General features: G+C 50.4%; 7 protein-coding genes across 7 annotated transcripts; 4 read left to right on the top strand and 3 right to left on the bottom strand.

Annotated features, from left to right (window-relative positions):
• Nucleotides 1-334: 334 nt before the first annotated feature.
• On the bottom strand, nucleotides 335-3,002 carry NECHADRAFT_79733 (uncharacterized protein; the record flags this gene model as incomplete). Its single annotated transcript, XM_003045509.1, has 5 exons — nucleotides 335-338; nucleotides 428-596; nucleotides 650-1,348; nucleotides 1,404-2,705; nucleotides 2,762-3,002. The coding sequence occupies 5 exons, from the start codon at nucleotides 3,000-3,002 to the stop codon at nucleotides 335-337; spliced, it is 2,415 nt and encodes an 804-aa protein (XP_003045555.1).
• A 1,101-nt stretch (nucleotides 3,003-4,103) lies between these two features.
• On the top strand, nucleotides 4,104-6,023 carry NECHADRAFT_79732 (uncharacterized protein; the record flags this gene model as incomplete). Its single annotated transcript, XM_003045637.1, has 5 exons — nucleotides 4,104-4,184; nucleotides 4,235-4,503; nucleotides 4,562-4,613; nucleotides 4,665-5,906; nucleotides 5,964-6,023. 5 exons carry the CDS (start codon nucleotides 4,104-4,106, stop codon nucleotides 6,021-6,023), a joined length of 1,704 nt encoding a protein of 567 aa, XP_003045683.1.
• A 2,961-nt stretch (nucleotides 6,024-8,984) lies between these two features.
• Nucleotides 8,985-9,482, top strand: NECHADRAFT_39406 (uncharacterized protein; the record flags this gene model as incomplete). Its single annotated transcript, XM_003045636.1, has 2 exons — nucleotides 8,985-9,056; nucleotides 9,123-9,482. The coding sequence occupies 2 exons, from the start codon at nucleotides 8,985-8,987 to the stop codon at nucleotides 9,480-9,482; spliced, it is 432 nt and encodes a 143-aa protein (XP_003045682.1).
• A 366-nt stretch (nucleotides 9,483-9,848) lies between these two features.
• Nucleotides 9,849-11,843, bottom strand: NECHADRAFT_93139 (uncharacterized protein; the record flags this gene model as incomplete). Its single annotated transcript, XM_003045508.1, has 3 exons — nucleotides 9,849-10,648; nucleotides 10,710-11,541; nucleotides 11,694-11,843. The coding sequence occupies 3 exons, from the start codon at nucleotides 11,841-11,843 to the stop codon at nucleotides 9,849-9,851; spliced, it is 1,782 nt and encodes a 593-aa protein (XP_003045554.1).
• A 961-nt stretch (nucleotides 11,844-12,804) lies between these two features.
• On the top strand, nucleotides 12,805-13,483 carry NECHADRAFT_106083 (uncharacterized protein; the record flags this gene model as incomplete). The annotated part of the gene is made up of 3 exons (XM_003045635.1): nucleotides 12,805-12,946; nucleotides 12,994-13,053; nucleotides 13,119-13,483. The coding sequence occupies 3 exons, from the start codon at nucleotides 12,805-12,807 to the stop codon at nucleotides 13,481-13,483; spliced, it is 567 nt and encodes a 188-aa protein (XP_003045681.1).
• A 269-nt stretch (nucleotides 13,484-13,752) lies between these two features.
• On the bottom strand, nucleotides 13,753-15,309 carry NECHADRAFT_79729 (uncharacterized protein; the record flags this gene model as incomplete). Its single annotated transcript, XM_003045507.1, has 2 exons — nucleotides 13,753-13,826; nucleotides 13,935-15,309. The coding sequence occupies 2 exons, from the start codon at nucleotides 15,307-15,309 to the stop codon at nucleotides 13,753-13,755; spliced, it is 1,449 nt and encodes a 482-aa protein (XP_003045553.1).
• Nucleotides 15,310-15,909: 600 nt separating this feature from the next.
• NECHADRAFT_14001 (uncharacterized protein) lies at nucleotides 15,910-17,181 on the top strand (the record flags this gene model as incomplete). Its single annotated transcript, XM_003045634.1, has 1 exon — nucleotides 15,910-17,181. A coding segment is annotated over one exon (1,272 nt), but the record flags the coding sequence as incomplete, so codon positions are not given.
• Between the last annotated feature and the right edge of the window lie 889 nt (nucleotides 17,182-18,070).

Genomic DNA, 18,070 nt, shown 5'->3' with positions numbered 1-18,070 from the left:
GCTTATTAAGACCTCCCTTGGTCTTAGTCTGGGGACTATTCATGCTCGGGCCGATCATGGCCTGCCTTTCTGTCTCCCCGGACCATTGCGCATGTGCCAAGGCCTAAACGACCTACCCAATTCAACGCAGGCATTGACTTCCTTGTCACGACTCTGGGGTAGGTCCGGAAACAGTTAGAACTGGAAGATGAATGATTCAAGCGAGTGCGGCAATCGTCTTTACCAAATCTCCTCTGAAGTTATGATTATACACACTTGATCTACAACCCTTTTGAAATCCATCCTAAATAACCTGCTTTTAAGCCATAACTAATGGCCTACCCTTATCCGTGATCTACCTAGTAAAAAAAAATAAAAAGGTCCATCATTCAATAACCGCATGGACCCTCCAGAATCATCAAAAAATCACTCATATATCTAGGCTTACCTACCAAAAAGACCCCTAAACCGAGACTTCTCCTTGACAACATGTCTTTGACCCGTATCTCCTAGAGACCCATCCTGCACGGACTCTATCGAGATGTGAGACTTGGGAAAGATTCCATACTCTCCGTTGGCATCCGAACCACTCCAGAACCAAGCATGCGGGTCCTCCCCTAGGAGTTGTTAGCGATACTCTGCATTAGATTACCAGACGAGGAATACTCACAAGCAAGGTTGTAGATGGTGTTGCCTTTCCCAAACGTTAACCAGCCAGCTCGTTTTGACTTTGCCTCAAACTTCCATCTAGCCACTCCTGTTCTAGGAGATCGTGGCAATGATGCGGGGTTCACATGCTGTGGGAGCTCCAAGTCAATAATCTTGCTTGGAAACGTCCCAAAAGCCCCATCATGCCACCCCTGACACCATTTGCCAGCCCACTTCTCCGGGTACTCGACGCCAACTATCCTTGCCCCTGCCATAAACTGTAAAACTTCTGACACGGAATCGGGCCTCGCCTGTGGCCTCTCGTTACGTCGGCGAATGTGGTCTTTGTTCGCCCTCGCAACAGGGAGACATGCGATTCTATCCGCTTCACTGGCCGGAAACCCAACATATGGAGTGGGAGGGGCAGAATTGGGAAAGAATAAATCGTAATCTTGGCGTGATCTGGTGCTTATCTCGACGTCCTCATAAGCGACGACAAGTCCCGGGATGTGCGGCAATGGCCGAGGGTGTCGAGAAATGTGGCGGAGGAGAAGGTCAACTGTCTGGAATACGGTCGCGTCGCCCTCCCGCATCGTAGCCTTGGCTTTATCGCAAAAGAGGCAAGCAAAGTAGACGGAATTGATGTTTCGAACTGCAATGTGAGATTTGTAGAGGAAGCGAGATCGGTAAACGACTCCCCTGGCTTGTTGGCTGGCCAGTGCTGAGCATGTGTTAGATTTCAATCTCATGTTCAACCTGGTTGGTGGGGTACTTACGATCTTGATCCATGTCCTGAAGCAGATGCGAGTACGGAGTCTTGTACTCGCAATGGATGCATTGTGCCGTAGGTTCCGCGTAGGCTTCAGTCGAAGTAGCCAACATTGATCCGAAGAGCATTTCGGGTGAATATTGCTCCCCAGCTCTCGCTGTGCTGTCTGAAGCACCGCCGACCTTCCTGATAGCTTGCCCAGGGCCTCCAGCAGCAAAGGCTCGAGCTCCTTTACAGAATCCTCCCAACATGGAAATGGAACTATCTGGTCCAATGTCGCACGGGGTGATTCGTGGGGATTGTAGGCCCTTTACCGATGCCGAGTCTGTCTTGTTTGTTGCGCCCGAAGCTATTGACGCAGCTCTTACGCCTGACCCGCCGCTTGCATCTGATCGAATCGATGGTCCAGATCCCTGGGTCACAATTGACGATCGATGATGCTCCACTTGAACTTCATTCGTGTACGGATATTGCTTCGAATCCTGGTAATCTGCGAACCTTGTTGCACGGCCCTCAAGATGGGGTGGTAGTGAGCCCAAGCTGCGCGGGATAGCGGACGGCTGATGGTCAATGGCGGATGCCCAGTCCTGTTCAGAAGCGAGCTCAGCAATCACAGATGGCGGCGGAGTATCTTCGTAGGTGTAACCGCTGGAACCTCTGGCGCTCGGGTTCAATGAGCTCTGGTAGGTGGTTGATCTTGGAGATAGTGCTACGGAGCTTGGAGGAGTCATTTCCCGAATGTCCAATCCTTGCAAACCGTTGGCAAGCGACTCTGAAGCACTCATTTGACGTTGATGAGCTTGGACATAGTCATATGTTGCCTTTTCCTGCTCGGGAATGGTTGATTGATTCGAGAAAGGCAGCGAATTGGGTGATGATAATGAGCTTGGTGAGATTGGAGATGGTGATGCAAAATAGCCAACGGGCCTGGGTGGCCGTGGGGGAGCGCGGGATTCATCACGTTGCTCTCCTCCGCGAGTAAGAGAGGGCCTTCTCTGGGCCCGACCAAAATTAGGACCAGAGGTTGAAAGGCTGGTTGAGGGACGTGATGACAGTTGAGAGCCCGGTCTGGGTATATCGGGGAGAGGAGGAAGTGGAGGAAGAGGTGGAAACTGTGATGGTGGCGATGGCAAATCCAGCGCCGATTTGGTTGTGAACCTAGTAATTCTTTCTACCAGAGTGATGGCCAGCTCTTTGGTCGCCGCTTGCAGCTCATCAAACTTGGCCTTGTCATATGTTTGAGGTTCAATAAAGTCCTCAAAGTCGTAGAGCAAAATGTCGATTGACCGAACTTGACTCACAACATCATCTGTTCTACTGTTAGTGTGAACCGGAACCTCGAAGTTGAGAAATTGTGCCTCGTACTGTTGCGCAATGTGAGATCTCTGAGAAAATCGCTCAATTGAGGGGATGGCTTCTCAAGTAGAGGTGTCAGACGTCGCAAAGCCCGTTCTCCTTCTCTCAAGAGCGATTGCGATGATCGACTGAGGGGAACTTGTTGGTAGTCATCGCCCAAAGATCCATCCGCTTGCAATAAAGCACATTTGGCCCATTTTGTCACATCGTTAAATGGCCGTAGTAAAACGTGATCCGACGGAGCCGACATTGTCAATAAGAGAGGGAAAAGAAGCGCCAACTGGGCTACTCGACGATGGAATCCAACATAGCAAAGCACCCGTAAGCAAGCAAGGTGGATGGACAAACTGGAGGGGATTTGAACAAATGGGCACGTCAAGCTTCAGTCTCACAACTTGAAACGTCAGTCACAAATGGACATGGACATGCATGTAATTAATCAGCGCATTCTCAACTGCCTTTATCAGTTCCTGACCGTTGGCGTCTCGTCCACGCGTTGTGGCTTGCGCCACCTGTCGAGGATTCGAACCGATGGGGTGGCATCCCCCCCTCCCCGGCCGGATAAGAGGATTTGGAGGCTGCAAGCGATCCATTCAGTGGGTGCATTTAACCATAAGGAGCACGGGCTGCATCCGACAGGGGGGTCATGGTGGGTGGGTAATTTCCAGTGCTCGGCCAGATGTTCCGTAGCTTCAGGACCCTGGATCAGCGCGGAACCGACGGACAATGCGACCTTTTGATGGAGGGGTATAATTCGTGACAGCTAACGAGCAAGCCAGTCTCTTCTAGACCCTCGGGGCTTTATTAGCTAGTCTCATCGTCCTTTTTGCCTCTTCTAGAACCGAGCCCGTCAAAGCGCTCCGAAACCTTGCTGCCAACGACCTTACTATTCTTGGTCTAATGCACGGTTATTCGCCTTGCGCTATCATATCAGACACGATTATGTGACAGCCAAGCCTTCCCATGTAAGCCCAGTCCGTCAACGGAGCAATTTACCAAGAAAGGCCAAGACGGCGAAGCACTCCCCAATGGTTCCCAAAGCCCGTAGGCTCAGACGTTCCGCGAATCCAACTCATGCGTGTTGGGTCCGGGGTAATCTGTGTGTCGCCTGTATAGGTAGGTAGAAAACTTTCTGCAACCTTCCTGGCTCAAGATTGCGACCCGTTATCGCCCCCTTCGCCTCTTTGTTATCTTTCTTGGTCGTTTGGCTCTCTTTTATAAACCAGTGCAATTGGGAGTGCTGTCATTTTCCCCTACGGCGGTCTCTTTCTTCTTGTTTGTCTTTTCTCTCCCTCTTTTCTGCTTTCTTTTTTTGAGGCCAATTAATACTACGACTCGACGCATCCAAATCATGACTTGGATAGCCCGAATCAACGATGGCGTGGCCAGCAGTCGCTTTGGCTACTGGTTCCAACTGGAGGGTTCTGGCCATGTGAGTTGACCAAGAGACAGCACACAGGAACGACACTGACCGAGAGATAGCCTCGTGAGCGACATGGCTCCCGCTTCCTCACCGAGATCCGAGCCGGCATCATTTCTTTCTTCGCGATGGCGTACATCCTGGCTGTCAACTCGAGCATCGTGTCCGATAGCGGAGGTACCTGCGTCTGCGACTCGACTCCCGAGGACCCCATCTGCGCCGAGAACACAGACTACCTCCTCTGCAAGAATGAGGTCAAGCGCGATCTGGTAACTGCTACTGCTGCGATCTCGGCCCTGTCGACTTTCTTCCTCGGTGCTCTCGCCAACATGTTAGTCCCCATGCGCAATGCGATGCGCCAGATCATTCATAGCTAACTACATGCCCAGGCCTGTCGGAATTAGCTGCGGAATGGGTCTGAACGCGTACCTCGCGTACGATGTAAGTCTTTTCCCTTTTACTTTGTGCTCTCGCCAACATCTAACCACCTAGGTCGTCGGCTTCCATGGCTCGGGAACGGTTCCTTACGAGGTTGCCATGACGGCCATCTTTGTTGAGGGTCTCATTTTCTTTGGCCTTACCATCCTCGGTCTTCGACAATGGCTTGCCCGTGCTATCCCAAGGTCAATCAAGCTTGCGACCGGCGCTGGCATCGGTCTCTTCTTGACACTCATTGGCCTCACCTACAGCGAGGGTATCGGTCTGATCACTGGCGCTGTCTCTACCCCTCTTGAACTCGCCGGCTGCTCTCCTGCCGACAAGCTGGAAGATGGCACATGTCCTGGCTCTCACAAGATGCAAAACCCTACCATGTGGCTGGGTATCTTCTGTGGTGGTATCCTCACGGTTATTCTCACCATGTTCCGCGTCAAGGGAGCTATCCTGATCGGCATCGTTCTTGTGTCGGTCTGCTCTTGGCCTCGTGGCACCTCCATCACGGCATTCCCTTATACTCCGGTCGGAGATGACTCGTTCGACTTCTTCAAGAAGGTTGTCAACTTTCATCCCATCAAGCGAATTCTTGCTGTGCAAAAGTGGGATGTCAGTCAGTACAGCGGTCAATTCGGTCGTGCATTGATTACATTCCTCTATGTTGATATCCTCGACTGCACTGGCACTCTTTACTCGATGGCCCGGTTTGCCAATCTCATTGATGAGCACACTCAAGATTTTGAGGGCTCTGCTACCGCTTATCTTGTGGACTCCATTTCCATCACTATCGGTGCTGTTTTTGGCACGTCTCCTGTCACAGCCTTCATTGAGAGCGGAGCAGGCATCGGTGAAGGCGGCCGAACAGGCATCACAGCCATGGTCACCGGTTTTTGTTTCTTTATTTCCGTCTTCTTTGCCCCTATCTTCGCCTCGATTCCCCCCTGGGCAACAGGCTGCGTCTTGATCATGATTGGTTCAATGATGATGCGAGCCGTCGTCGATATTAACTGGCGATACATGGGCGATGCTGTCCCTGCGTTCCTAACTATCGCCATCATGCCCTTCACCTACTCCATTGCCGATGGTTTGATCGCCGGCATTTGCAGCTACATCCTCATTCAGGTCCTGGTCTGGGCTATTGAGAAGGCCTCTATGGGCAAGCTGACTGCCGTCAACAAGAAGGAGAAGGACCCCTGGACATGGCGCATCCCTGGAGGCATCCTCCCTGGATGGCTCACCCGACTTTTCCAGGGCAAGAAGGACTTCTGGCGTCCTTACTCCGATGACTCTATCGACGCTAACGTAAGTGACAATTCTCATGAGCTGAGCTCTGTTAGGCACCATGCTGACTGGGTCAAGCCTGGTGAGCCTTTGCCATATGTCACCACACAAGTTGTCGGTGGAGATGGCAAGAACTAAACTGGGTTTTGTGGAGGAAGCTTGTACAATTTTCAATGACTCTCGCTAGGGTCTAAGGGCCGAGCCTTGTATTTCATGTTCATTGGTTTGACTTTGCGCGGATTAGAAACACGGGATCAGAGGGCACATATAATAGAACTTGATTGTCAAGCACACCAAGAGAAAAGAAGGGGAGAAGGGGGAATCTTTAAGGTGTTTTGTAAATTACTTAGTACTCAGGAGTGAATGACGATTGACCGGGGTTTACTACGGATGTTGATGAAACTGTCAAGTGAAAGGGATGTTGCCGAGTGCCTCTGCCTCTGCCTCTGCCTCTGCCCATTTACCCTACATATCTGAGTCCATATGCCTATCTAATGTTGGACTGGATCGACTGGCCTCCCTCCAAGTGGTCTGGACTAGCCTTGTCCCCAAAGATTCGAACCGTAATAGGGAAGTGTGTATCTCACTACGGAAGCCCATGTTAGACCAGGAGGGAGCCCATTCCAGCCAGCGCCGAATCCACACGCACAATGGTGCAGCTGCGGATACCCATTGATGTTACCCTATATCTCAACTTCCAGTACTGTGTTCAAAATGTTGCTAATCAAAGGAGGGGTTCTCTCTAGTCTCTCATACGAGGGTTAGAGAAGTTACACAGCTAGGTATGAGTCTGCTACCTAGCTAGCGGCAATACTAAAAAGACACTTACTGTGTTAGCATTGAGATATGATCCTATGATGTGTTGATATTGTGGTTTTGACACAGTTAAAGCCTGGCCCTTTCTATTTTTTGATGATGTACCCGTCGTGCACTCGATCAAAGAACAAATGAAGAGACACATCATAACATTGAAACCCAATGCTGCACAACACCGTAAAGCCCGGGCTTTGCTGAGATACCTGCGTTAGAATATAGATAACTTGACTTCTAGGATGTTCTCTTCTTGCTTGGGGGCTCCGTCGGTTGCGACCTTCATCATCCTTACCTCTATACGCAGCTCGGCTGCTCCAAAATTGAGCGAACTCCAAAAGCTTTACCCGACACCAGACTCCAGGGAGTTCGAGCTGTTCAGTGGTTGCCCGATTCAGTCGTTGTGAGTAGGAGGCACATGGCGCTGAAATGTCGTGTTCTCGGGAAGAAGTAGGTTGTTTATCGAAGAATTAACTTGAGTCAAGAATGTAGGAGACTTGATCAGTGAGAAGGGTTTGATCTTTCGCAACGTGACCGCTGCTCCAATGTAAGGGATGGAGAGTGAGATGGGTCTTTCACCACTTCATCCACTGCCCACAGCATAGCCGGCATAGTGTAGGATTAGGGTGGCATCAAGCCCCTGATGTTCCCTGGGAGGTTGCGGTAGATGCCGGAATTGCGAAGGGGGGAGGCTCAAGATACTTGGACTGCAGTCATGATGAAGCAGGAATGCAGGTAGGCGTTGGAATCGATGATATAAGGGTTGTAGAATACGTAAGAGGATGGGGTTCATTGCGTGGTTGGTGAGGGGAAGAGGAATTCACCTTTTCTTGAGCTTCCATCAAGCCGTCCGTTTAAAGACAAAATCCCGAATGATCCAATCGACAGCTTCACTACCCCTCGGAGATCTGGTAGAGCAATCCCGTGCTCATAGGTGTAGCGTAGTGGCTACGACCCTTGCCTTCACTAACGAACCGTCAGACACTCACCGCGGTAGTTCCTGGTTCCGTTGACACGTCACTCTCTGGCTAAGGTGGAATCATTTGCACGGACGAACCAAGGTCTAGCCGAGATGCGATACGGTGGATCAAAAATCTAAGATGTGCCCCCCTGGACCCTGTGGATGGACACGGAGATAGGAAGGCCGGAGCGCCGATGTTTTGAGGTTCCGTCCGGAGACATGACGGCGAGTGGAGCGAGAGTTCCACGGTCAAGTCCACTTTGGGGGTTCTTGTATCATACAAGGGTGATCCAATCTCGCGCAGTAGGAGAAGAAATAATGCCCAATCCCCCTCTCCTGTTCATTTTGTCATTTCCCAGGACGCTATCCCAGTTGGTATGACCATGAGGCAGTACTCAAGAGTTGTCCCTGTGCTCTCTGATAGTAGATGACTATTCTTTCCTCTCACTTCCATTCTGCGTTGCTCCCAACACCATGTGGCTTTCTGAGTTCTTGGTCGTTTCTGCCGCTACGGCCATTGCTTCCACAGTTCCAGTTCTTCAACGGGAGGCATCGAACTCTCGACTATTCTTTGTGTCTCCACGAGGAATCCTTTTTGAAACTATCTTTACGCGTTCAAATAGACATTTCCCCCTTACTACACCCGACCAGGGGCGTGTATACTCCTTAGATTCGTCCTCTCCAACCCCAGAGCCCCAACTTGTCGCTCAAATTCCTGGTAGCAACAGCTCTTTCTGGATTAGTGATATCGCCAGATATGTTTGCCATCAGCAGTGGAAACTATATCATATCGGACTTCCGCTTCATAAGACGCTCCGAGAAAATCACCTTGGTGTCTCATGTTTTTTTTTACGGTCGCCTACCGCCTCACTCGCTTCGAAGGTCATCTTTTTAAGGTTTTCATTAGTCAATACAAACCCAGCCATTAAGTTTAGACCTTCCACTGTATCCTGGGAGTCAAAGTTCCAATTGGCCAGGATATACTTGCAATAGCCCGCAAATCTGGAGCTCTGTATGCAGGATTCGGCCGAACTTGAGCATGCCGCTCCGCTTACATCACAGAGGTCTTTCCTGTGTTCTTTACTCCGATTCGCATGATGTACCATGACTTCCAGGGTTGTTAATACCCTTCATTGCGGATACTACGCAAGCGGCACCGCACCAATCGAAAGCCCCCAGATTCTGCCAAGTATAAAAATGTGCTTTAGACGCCTAGTTTGCAAGCACCTTATCCTCCTTCAAGTGGACAGACAACACCCCCTGCGGTTTCAATTACAATCGTTCTTCTTCAAGGATAAATTTCATTAGCCAAATAGGCCTCCATCATAATGTTACACGGCAGCTGTTTATGTGGTACCGTCCGCTATGCAATAGACATCTCCGACGAACAAGCGGCCGAGGTGAGATAGCAATAATGCCAGTTATAACCAATACCGTCAATCCCTATGCTGACCGGTCGATGACAGCCTTTGTTATGCCACTGTCGTGTCTGTCGCAAAATCACTGGCGGATCAACCTCTCACAATGTGACAATTCCCTCTTCAGCCTTTACTCTACAAAGTGGGGAGTTAAAAGTATACCAAGCCAAACACTTCGATGAAGGCTTTAAACTTTGGCTTCATTTTTGTCCCACCTGTGGCAGCCCCATTTTCGCAGGCCTTACGGGAAACTCACCGGCTCCGGATGATCAAGTATTTATTCAAGGCGGGACATTGGACGACACAATGCCTTTGGAATCAACGCCTGTTGCAGAGCTGAATGTTAAGTACAGACTCAGCTGGGTTGGACAGATTCAGGATGCAGAACAGAGACAAGGTTATTCATAATTGATTTCTCCAAGTTCTCGTATTATTAATGGCCATGTAAATAAGATCACATAACTTATATATTGCTCACAGCATAAAGAGAAACTCGTATCAGAAGCAAAAGCCACTGCAATAGAGGCTATCAAAGGTGCCTCTTATCTTTACTGTTGTAATAACATCATGGTATTTTAGGTCATTTGGGTCATCTAGATGCTAGTAATGTCTAAAGCCTATGTTCTTTGGTGCTGTGGTCGGTTCCATTATGGTGTTTTATGATATTGGGTTTTGATGCCGACATGTATTAATAACTCTATCTTTGCTATTGTGGTTGAGAGCCTCTTGTCATCATTGCAAACAACAATAATGAAAAAGCGGTTGGTTCTACGCCTACACACCAGAGTCATGCTGGACAATGCTATTTTCCTCACTATGCGCAGCCCACTCGGTGCACACGTCTGATAAGAGATCCTCTTGGGTGATTCCGGGAATCTCATCCACCCGCTCGATAAACTGCAATGCAAAGCCCTCAGACACGTGCCACCCGATGTGGCAGTGCATGAGCCACGCGCCAGGGTTGTCGGTCTCCCATGCCATGACGAGGTATCCCGACGCCGGCAGCATGGCTGTGTCTCGGCGAGGGGGGTTTTCCGTGTTCAGGGTTACAGTCGAGGAGTCGTAAGTGCCGGTTCCTTGAGCCAGGATGAAGAAGTCGTGGCCATGCAAGTGGATCGGATGCGGGACAGGGATCGCCGTCTGGACAACCAGGTACACCCACTGCAAACTGGGGAACTCTATAACGGCATTCTGGGTGGTGTACTCGGTCACCCCACCCAGGATGGACTCGAGGGTTGGCTCTGCCCAATCGACCAGGAACGAGGTGCTGTTGAGCGTCCACTTGAAGAGCCCTGCAGTGTTACGCCCAACGGCCGCATCCTCAAAGTCGCTCCAGTTTGCCGCCTCGACATTCTTTGCGACAGCGGGCACCATGTTGGGCGCTTCATCATCACAGCTATCCGTGTAATCATAGCCCGTCGTCTCTGGGGTCGCGGTGCTGTCTCCGTAGTATACAATACCGCGAACATTGTCGCCGTTGGTGATGTCAGAGCACGCGGACTGGGGGATAGCCCGCAACCAGAAGCTACCAGAAGAAGCCTGATCAGCTGTGACAACCACATCGACGCGTTGACCTAGAACAGAAGTGTGTGAGCAATGAAGTTGAGAGGTATGAGCTATGTCAATTTGGCTTACCCATTCCCACATCCACGTGAGTAGCTGTATAAGGCTCAACGGGCACAAGATCACCAGAGATGACAGTAAGAGTGTGATTATCGATGGAAAACTTGTAGTGCGTATCGACGGCTGCGTTAACAAGTCTCATGCGGTATGTCTTTCCCTGCTCGAAAGTCACGTTGAATCGGCTGCCGGTTTCGTTGCCATCCTCGTCGGTGTAGACATTGGTGCCGTTTATGAGCCCATTCTCAAGTTCTGGAGGGCCATTCAGTTCAGCGGACGGGTAGAGCTCATCAACTGTCTGGAGGTCCCAGTCATTCAAGAACACCACACCCAAGTCCTCGTCGTAGTTAGCTGTGGCGGGTCCGTTGATAATCAGACCGCCAAAGACCCCCTGGTAGGCTTGGAGGGCAAAGTGAGAATGGTACCAGCTGGTGCCGTACTGCGTTGCCTTCCATGAATAGGTAATAGAGTCCCCCACAGCAAGAGGACATTGGGTAATTGCGGGAACTCCATCGTGCTGATTGGTATAATTCTGTCGAATGCCGTGCCAGTGGAGAGAGGTGCCGTTCAGTGATGTCGTAAGCGAGTTGGTAACGTGGATAACCACATTGTCTCCCCAGTCGGCAAATAACGTAGGACCAGGGATGCTGCCATTGATGGCCATAGCAGATCGTGATCGGCCATCTGGGGAGACCGTCACGTCGCTTATATCGAGCCAGTATTCCCTAGTGACACCAGTGTCGACAGGCTCGGTCCAGTAGTCTGTTGAGATGTCCAGATCACACCATTCAGAGCGGGTGGTGGCAGTGTTGCCCTCACAGGCCGCACGACGGTGTAGGTGAGCATGCTGAAGGTGGTTGGAATTGGGAAGGGCTGAAGCCAGCTTTGCCGCGGCCAAAGCAATATGTAAAAGATAATGCATGATGAGTTATGAAATTTGAGAAAAGAATGAGGGAGTTGATAAATCAAAAGAAAGTATGAGACGATGCTTCAAAGAACGGAAACCCAGGAAAGTAGAGAGACTGGGTTGACACAGCACCGCTGGAACACTGTCGCAGAGGCAGTGTAAAATCTCTTTACAGTTCTTGACCGTGATTGAAGTGTAGATAGTGTTTGTCTCTGGAATTTATCGAGCGAGAAGTATGCCATTTGTACTTGGATCGTCTTGGAGTTGTGAGGCTGCTTCAGTCTTGACCAAGTCCTTCCCACAGACTATTTGCGTCTACGGAGTGCATCATAGGGATCAAACTACTGAAACAGGGCTGAATACGACGTACGCGGTAGGTTTACGCTGAAGCCGGTGATACTACACTTGAATTATCGTCGGCGGACTTGCCTATATGGACTGCCTAGGCACCATAGGCCGCAACATCGTGACGCTGGTGGGTATGCAAAGCAAATTGACCAGTTACAATCATACAATTACAATGAGGCTTATCACGTAACAAGGTTGACCTGAATCGCGTTGAAGGCTGAGACAGGGTCCAGGTGCGTAATGTGATGACGAAGCAATGCTTGTGGGGGTGGATCTGGTGTTACTTCCCGCATTGTCACTTTGCTGGTGAGGCCTCAAACTCAATAAACATATATCCTAGCAACCTTAGATAATACCCATGATACAGTGAAACATATGCCGTGGGAAGAACTTCGGGTGTAAAAGGACCCATGCCCTATCAGACAGACCCCAGCATGCAACGCGCCCAGGTGACATCGTAAAGGGGTACGTCCGTGTTAGAAACTTGGGCCTCCCACCAAATGCTTACGCGTCTATTGCGTCTTCAGCGGCAAGCCGGCGTTTATTCCTCTTGGCAAGCCTATTCAAGATTATAGCCACTATGCTATAGTTTTCCAATGACTCGGGCTGCGCCTACTCAGTCGCACAGTCGCTGTAACGTAGTATGTGTGTGGGGCACTGGGGCTGAGAGATGACGGGATCTGGGTTTGAATTAGGGGCTTCTGCTAGGGTACGATAGATGAGAGATGGGAGAACTTGCGAGCAGAACTTATTTTAACCATTCTTGTGCCGCCTCTATGCCCTCATCCAGAATCCACATACTTACTGACATTCCCTCTTGGACTTCTACTTCTTCACTTCTGCAAGCAAACAACAATGCGTGTCACAGAGTTCCTTCTTTTGTCCTTGGCTGCCGCCTCGCCCGTTGCCTGTGCCAATGCGGCAACGCCGGACGGGCCGTTCCAGCTCTATGCCTATGGCGAGGATGTTGGTGGCCTAGTTCTGTTCTCCGATGGAGGTAGGTATACCTGTTCAGTCCGATTCCCTCGCTGATCCATATCGTAGAACACGTCTACGCCGGCGAGCCTTCACTACTAGACGATGTCCAGGCTGCTCCTATCATCCGTAAGTCATACACCAAAGCCTACACAATACTTGTCAGAACGCATCAAGTCTAACAAGCTCAACAGTTGAGTCTCACGACGGCCAGTGGTCCTGCTCCCCGAACACCACTGCCCTGGCCGACGATTCTCAGCCAACCTGGTCCAACCTCACCTTCGCCATCCCCAGCACCACCGCAACATCTCACGACGTTCAACTCGTCAATGCTACAAGCAACGGAACTTCTAATTTCGTCACTGATGGATTCTCCTTCTATGGTGCGATTGCATTTGCATCCATCGATGGAGGGCTGGTTTCTCTGTGGCAGGGAATCCCCTCGGACGTCGAAGGAGTGTACTCGTTGAAATGGAATGACACGGAGGAGGAAAACAGCGCCGTCATATTTACCCTCAAGGCAACAAAGCCATTGTCCACTTCACTGTCCGAGGAGTAAATTGGTAGTGCCTTGAGTATTACTTACCTGGCAATATCAATAAGAAATAGACCGGTTCCACTTCTTAGCAAGGTAGTCTTATTCTATTGTGTTCTTTCTTACAGTCGAAGCCGGCCCTTGATGGGGATAGCTGAGTGAATAGATAGCTTCATGAAGATGAATGGATGTCATGTTGGTCTGGCATCTAAGGGTGTGCGGCCAAGTATGTCAATTGTCCAATGTTCTATGTTCTTTCTTTTGATCTCGGTAATGCAATTAATATCCAGCTCTCACACCTCCTGGAAGTCGCCAAGAATTCGCTCAACGCACCGCGTCATCTCCTCTTGATACGCCTGTTCTCTAACTATGAGAGGGTTCCTAGAGTCAGTAGACGCTTCTAGATAAGCCTGATTATCAAGGACGGGACGTCCATTTCTCAAAAAGTGAACTGCCAAATAATATAATGACAAACTATTTGAGATGATATTGGAGCTTGTTGTTCCAACAGGGCGAATGTGAGGCTGTCCTCGAAACTGTTCCCAAGATGTAAACCATGTCTGCAACGCTTGGTCCAGGGCAGTAGTGTCAACTGGTAAAACTGAAGTCTGGGCCTCGAGTAGCAACGCGTTCACAGCCAGGATAAGCAGATTCATGCCAAACATGGTCATGTTTGACTTGGCAGGGGCTTGACCCATCATCAAATCCTTAACCGAGGATAGGAAGCAGCTAGACGGATCCTGCGCCGGAAGTGCAGCCCACAAAGAGGCTGAGCAAGCGGTCCAGCTCTCATCGTCGCACGGAAAAGACGCCCTCGTGTCTGTCGGAGAGAGGAGGGGTTTGCTGCCGCAGAGTATCGACTGGTAGCAGTCGACGGCATAGACGCCCCAGAGTACCCTCTTGCTCAGCTCTTTTTGGATCCATGGCTGCCAGAACTGCGCATTCCGCACCGCGCGGGTGCATTCTCCGTGGATCTTTAGGAGCCCTTCGTGCCGTATTGCCGCGACGAGGAGAGGGTGCAGAAGCCGCGCTGCAGCCCTCTCGGCACTTCCACCATTTGCCACTGTCGCAAACTGCAGTAGCACCAAAGCCTGCAGCTCTTCAAAGGTTGGCGACGTCCCATTGGAGAAGAGACAGCATTTAGCGAGCAATGAAGGCAGGGATCCATACATCAACCTGGCGTCCGATGTAGATGATGGGTCACTGTCAAAACCAGCGCCGATGAAACATATCGTTCGAACGAGGACCGGAGCGGATGAGGCAAGACAGAATGTTGGTATGTGCAATAGAGGTATAAAAGAATGGAAACGAGAAAAGAACAGTCTCGCAAACGTCTCAAGCCGATGCACCGGGATGATCTCGGGGCTGTCAAAATCCAGAGTATAGTCGGCTGGGAGGCGGAAGGTATCTGGGCACAGGAATCCATCCCTTGTTACTGGGATTTCCGGGGATACCGGCCATGAACCACGGCTCTGGGGCATGTCGGTCTCGCCGAGTATAGATGCCATGTCCTCCGGACTCCACGTCCAAGCGCTCATGTCAAACATGCTTTCAATATCTACAAGCTGGGATAAGTCGATGTCACCCACTGACGGTGTATCGAGGAACGGGAGGTTGACATTTTCCCCATGAAACGGCGTTGGGTTGGTATTCTGGCTGCTCGTCTGTGGTGATGGAACGGGGCTGATGATGGTCGTCGCTGTGGTCGCCCTCTTTTTGCTTGTTCGCTTCTTGCGTCCAGCCCTGACACACGGCGAATGTTTGTCCATGCATCGCGAGCAGGGTGAGCCCTTTGTGTCAAGATCGCATCGCAGCTTTGAGCTAGCACAGCCGACACAGCTTTTGTTCATTTTGCAGCGTCGAACGAGTTGGTTAGAGTCGGTGGTATCGGGATTATAGGTCAAAGGTGGTCGGGAATATAATAGAGGCTAATATGTAGTTATATTCCCGAACGAAAATCCCGCATCCGTCAGCAATGTGGCTTATTAGTAACCTCGTACTCAGTGGATATAACACGGACAAGCCGAGAGTGCGCTTCCAGTCCCAGGCTTTAGTTATCTTTATCGTACTAACTGCCAAGTTTCAAACTGCTTATGCTGCCGATTTACCCGCTCTTCTGAACAGTATTGGTTATAGATCCTTGGTCCGGGTACAGTGGCTTGACGAGTCAGCGTGGCTGCATCGAACGTTTCGGGTGAAAGTCCCGAATCCTGAAAACCCGAATTCCCGGGTTCATCTAATATCAGATAATATTTCACCATGGCTTCATATATATATGGGCATTTACGTATGGGTTATTTCTTTATTATTTTCACAACAGTCTCACCGCAAACAAGCTTTCACCTCACTTCTTAATAATACTTAATCATCCCTCAAGGAATCAGAACGAACCGCAAACAATGTCAGAAACCACATCCACCGAGAAGTGCACGCAGCCAGCGCAAACATGGTTTGATCGCTTCTGCTTCGTACAAAAACTTGAGGACCCAAAGAGTCACTCCATATGGCAGAAGCGTGCTATCGTCGCCATCATCACCCTGTCGGCCTTCACAGCACCCTTTGCCTCATGCATCCTCTTCCCATCCTTTGCAACCCTGGTGGACTACTTCCACACCACGGAGACCGAGGTCGCCCTCACTACGACTGTCTTCCTCCTAGGCCTAGCGATTGCTCCATTGTGGTGGAGCACCCTGAGCCAGGAGTACGGCCGCCGACCTGTGCTGGTGGCAAGTTTTCTCATCTCGACGGCGGCCGTTATCGTTTGTGCGGTTTCCAACTCGCTGTCCCTGATCATCGTATTTCGACTTGTCGAGGCGCTGGGTTGCTCATCCGCCCAGAGCGTTGGCGCTGGTGTTATCAGCGACATCTACATCTCGACCGAGCGTGGATCAGCCCTAGGGTGGTTTTACCTGGGGACTCTGATCGGGCCTCTGATCGCTCCAATCATTGGGGGTGCCTTGCAAGTATGGCTTGGCTGGCGTTCAAACTTGTATTTCATGGCCATCTTTACCTTTAGTGCTGCCATGCTCACTATGCTGTGCCTGCCCGAGACATTGGTCAAGACCGCCGAGGGCCAACAGGAGGAGCAGAGGTCGTGGTACAAGACGGTCAAGCGTGATGCACTGGCTCCGCTGCCCAAGTTGCAGCTCCTTCTGGTGCCGTCTATCGCCTTGACCATCGCCTACGTGAGCATCTGCTTCGCCAGTCTCTACTGCTTTAACACAACGCTCCCTTATGCTTACTCGGCGCCGCCCTACAACTTCTCCGCCATTGAGATTGGCCTTTGCTATATCAGCAACTGTCTGGGATACGCAATCGGGAGCATCCTCGGTGGCAAGTTGAGCGACGCTAAGCTACGCCAGTACCAGCTCGCCCATGATGGCGAGCTTCGCCCTGTTGAGCGAATCAAGACGGTGTGGTACGGTGTCGGCTTTGTCCCGGCCGGACTGCTCATCTACGGGTGGCTGGTTGAGCACAAGGTATTCTGGGTCGCCCCTCTGGTTGGTGCTTTCTTGTTTGGACTGGGACTCATGCTCGTCACCACGACGATCATGCCCTTCCTTGTCGATATCAAGCCGGGAGTTGGTGCTTCTGTCGTGGCTGATTTGAACTTGGTCCGCAACATCCTGGCCGCTATTGGCACCGTCGTGTCGCCTGTTGCCATAACAAATATTGGTTTTGGATGGTGGATGTCTATCTTGGCTTTGATGTGTTCTTTAGCAGTTGGTTTTGTTATTATTGTCGTCTGGACAGAGAGGACAGATAAGAGGCCAGCTAGGGAATCTATAGTTTAATCAGGATTAATATATATTTGGCTGGCGCCTTGGTTGTGGCATCTGCGCTGCCCCTTATTGCTTCTCACACAGCTCATTAAGTAAAAATCCCCTAAGTATCGCGTCAAAATCCATGCAGTACTAGCATAACAGTCACTGTCTTTAACCCTTCTTGCGTTTTCATTACGATCAGGTTAGCATCATCTCAGTGCACCAATTAGAGGCACTAATCGCAACACTAACCAGGCCTTTGTCAGAGTGCAACAGCTTCAAAAAGACATATATTAGTGGAAACTTACTGTTATTGAGGTTCTTCATTGCGGTATGACTTGTGTTTACCTTGAGGAGGAAGTGAGGCTATCGCGAGATCGCTTTTAGGTGTGGAGATAAAAAAGTGGAAGGTTAGCCAGCGTATCACGTGCCTGCGGGGTTTTGACAATCTTATCTTTTATCGGATCATATTTGGAGCTCACGTGACCAATGCCACGTTGGGTACTTATCCACTATCTGAACGTGTGGGTACCGATCACTGTTTGTTCACAAAATGGTCTTCAGAGCATCTCAACCACTTAACCTGGTCAAATCGGTATTCAGCTTATCCTAAAGCTAAGGGAGGGGACCGCGAATGAGGCAGCTTATTAACTTCCATGTTTATCCTGTGTTGTGCTCTTGAAGTTGCCCTCTAACATAGCACTCTCCGCCAACGGCAAAAGTGGCAGAAGTACCCTACAGCGGGGCTGGATACGGGGCGGACTATTCTTTTAAGCCAATCACAAGTACTGAGCCGCGTCAAGTACTCTGCGAGTTCCTTAGTGGGCTTTCTCCCTTTGTACCGTGC

Source organism: Fusarium vanettenii (genome assembly GCF_000151355.1).
Source record: "Fusarium vanettenii 77-13-4 chromosome 4 genomic scaffold NECHAsca_19_chr4_3_0, whole genome shotgun sequence".
Classification (NCBI taxonomy): Eukaryota; Fungi; Ascomycota; class Sordariomycetes; order Hypocreales; family Nectriaceae; genus Fusarium; species Fusarium vanettenii.
The sequence above is the reverse complement of the archived record's forward strand: the minus strand, read 5'-3'. Positions and strand labels throughout refer to the sequence as shown.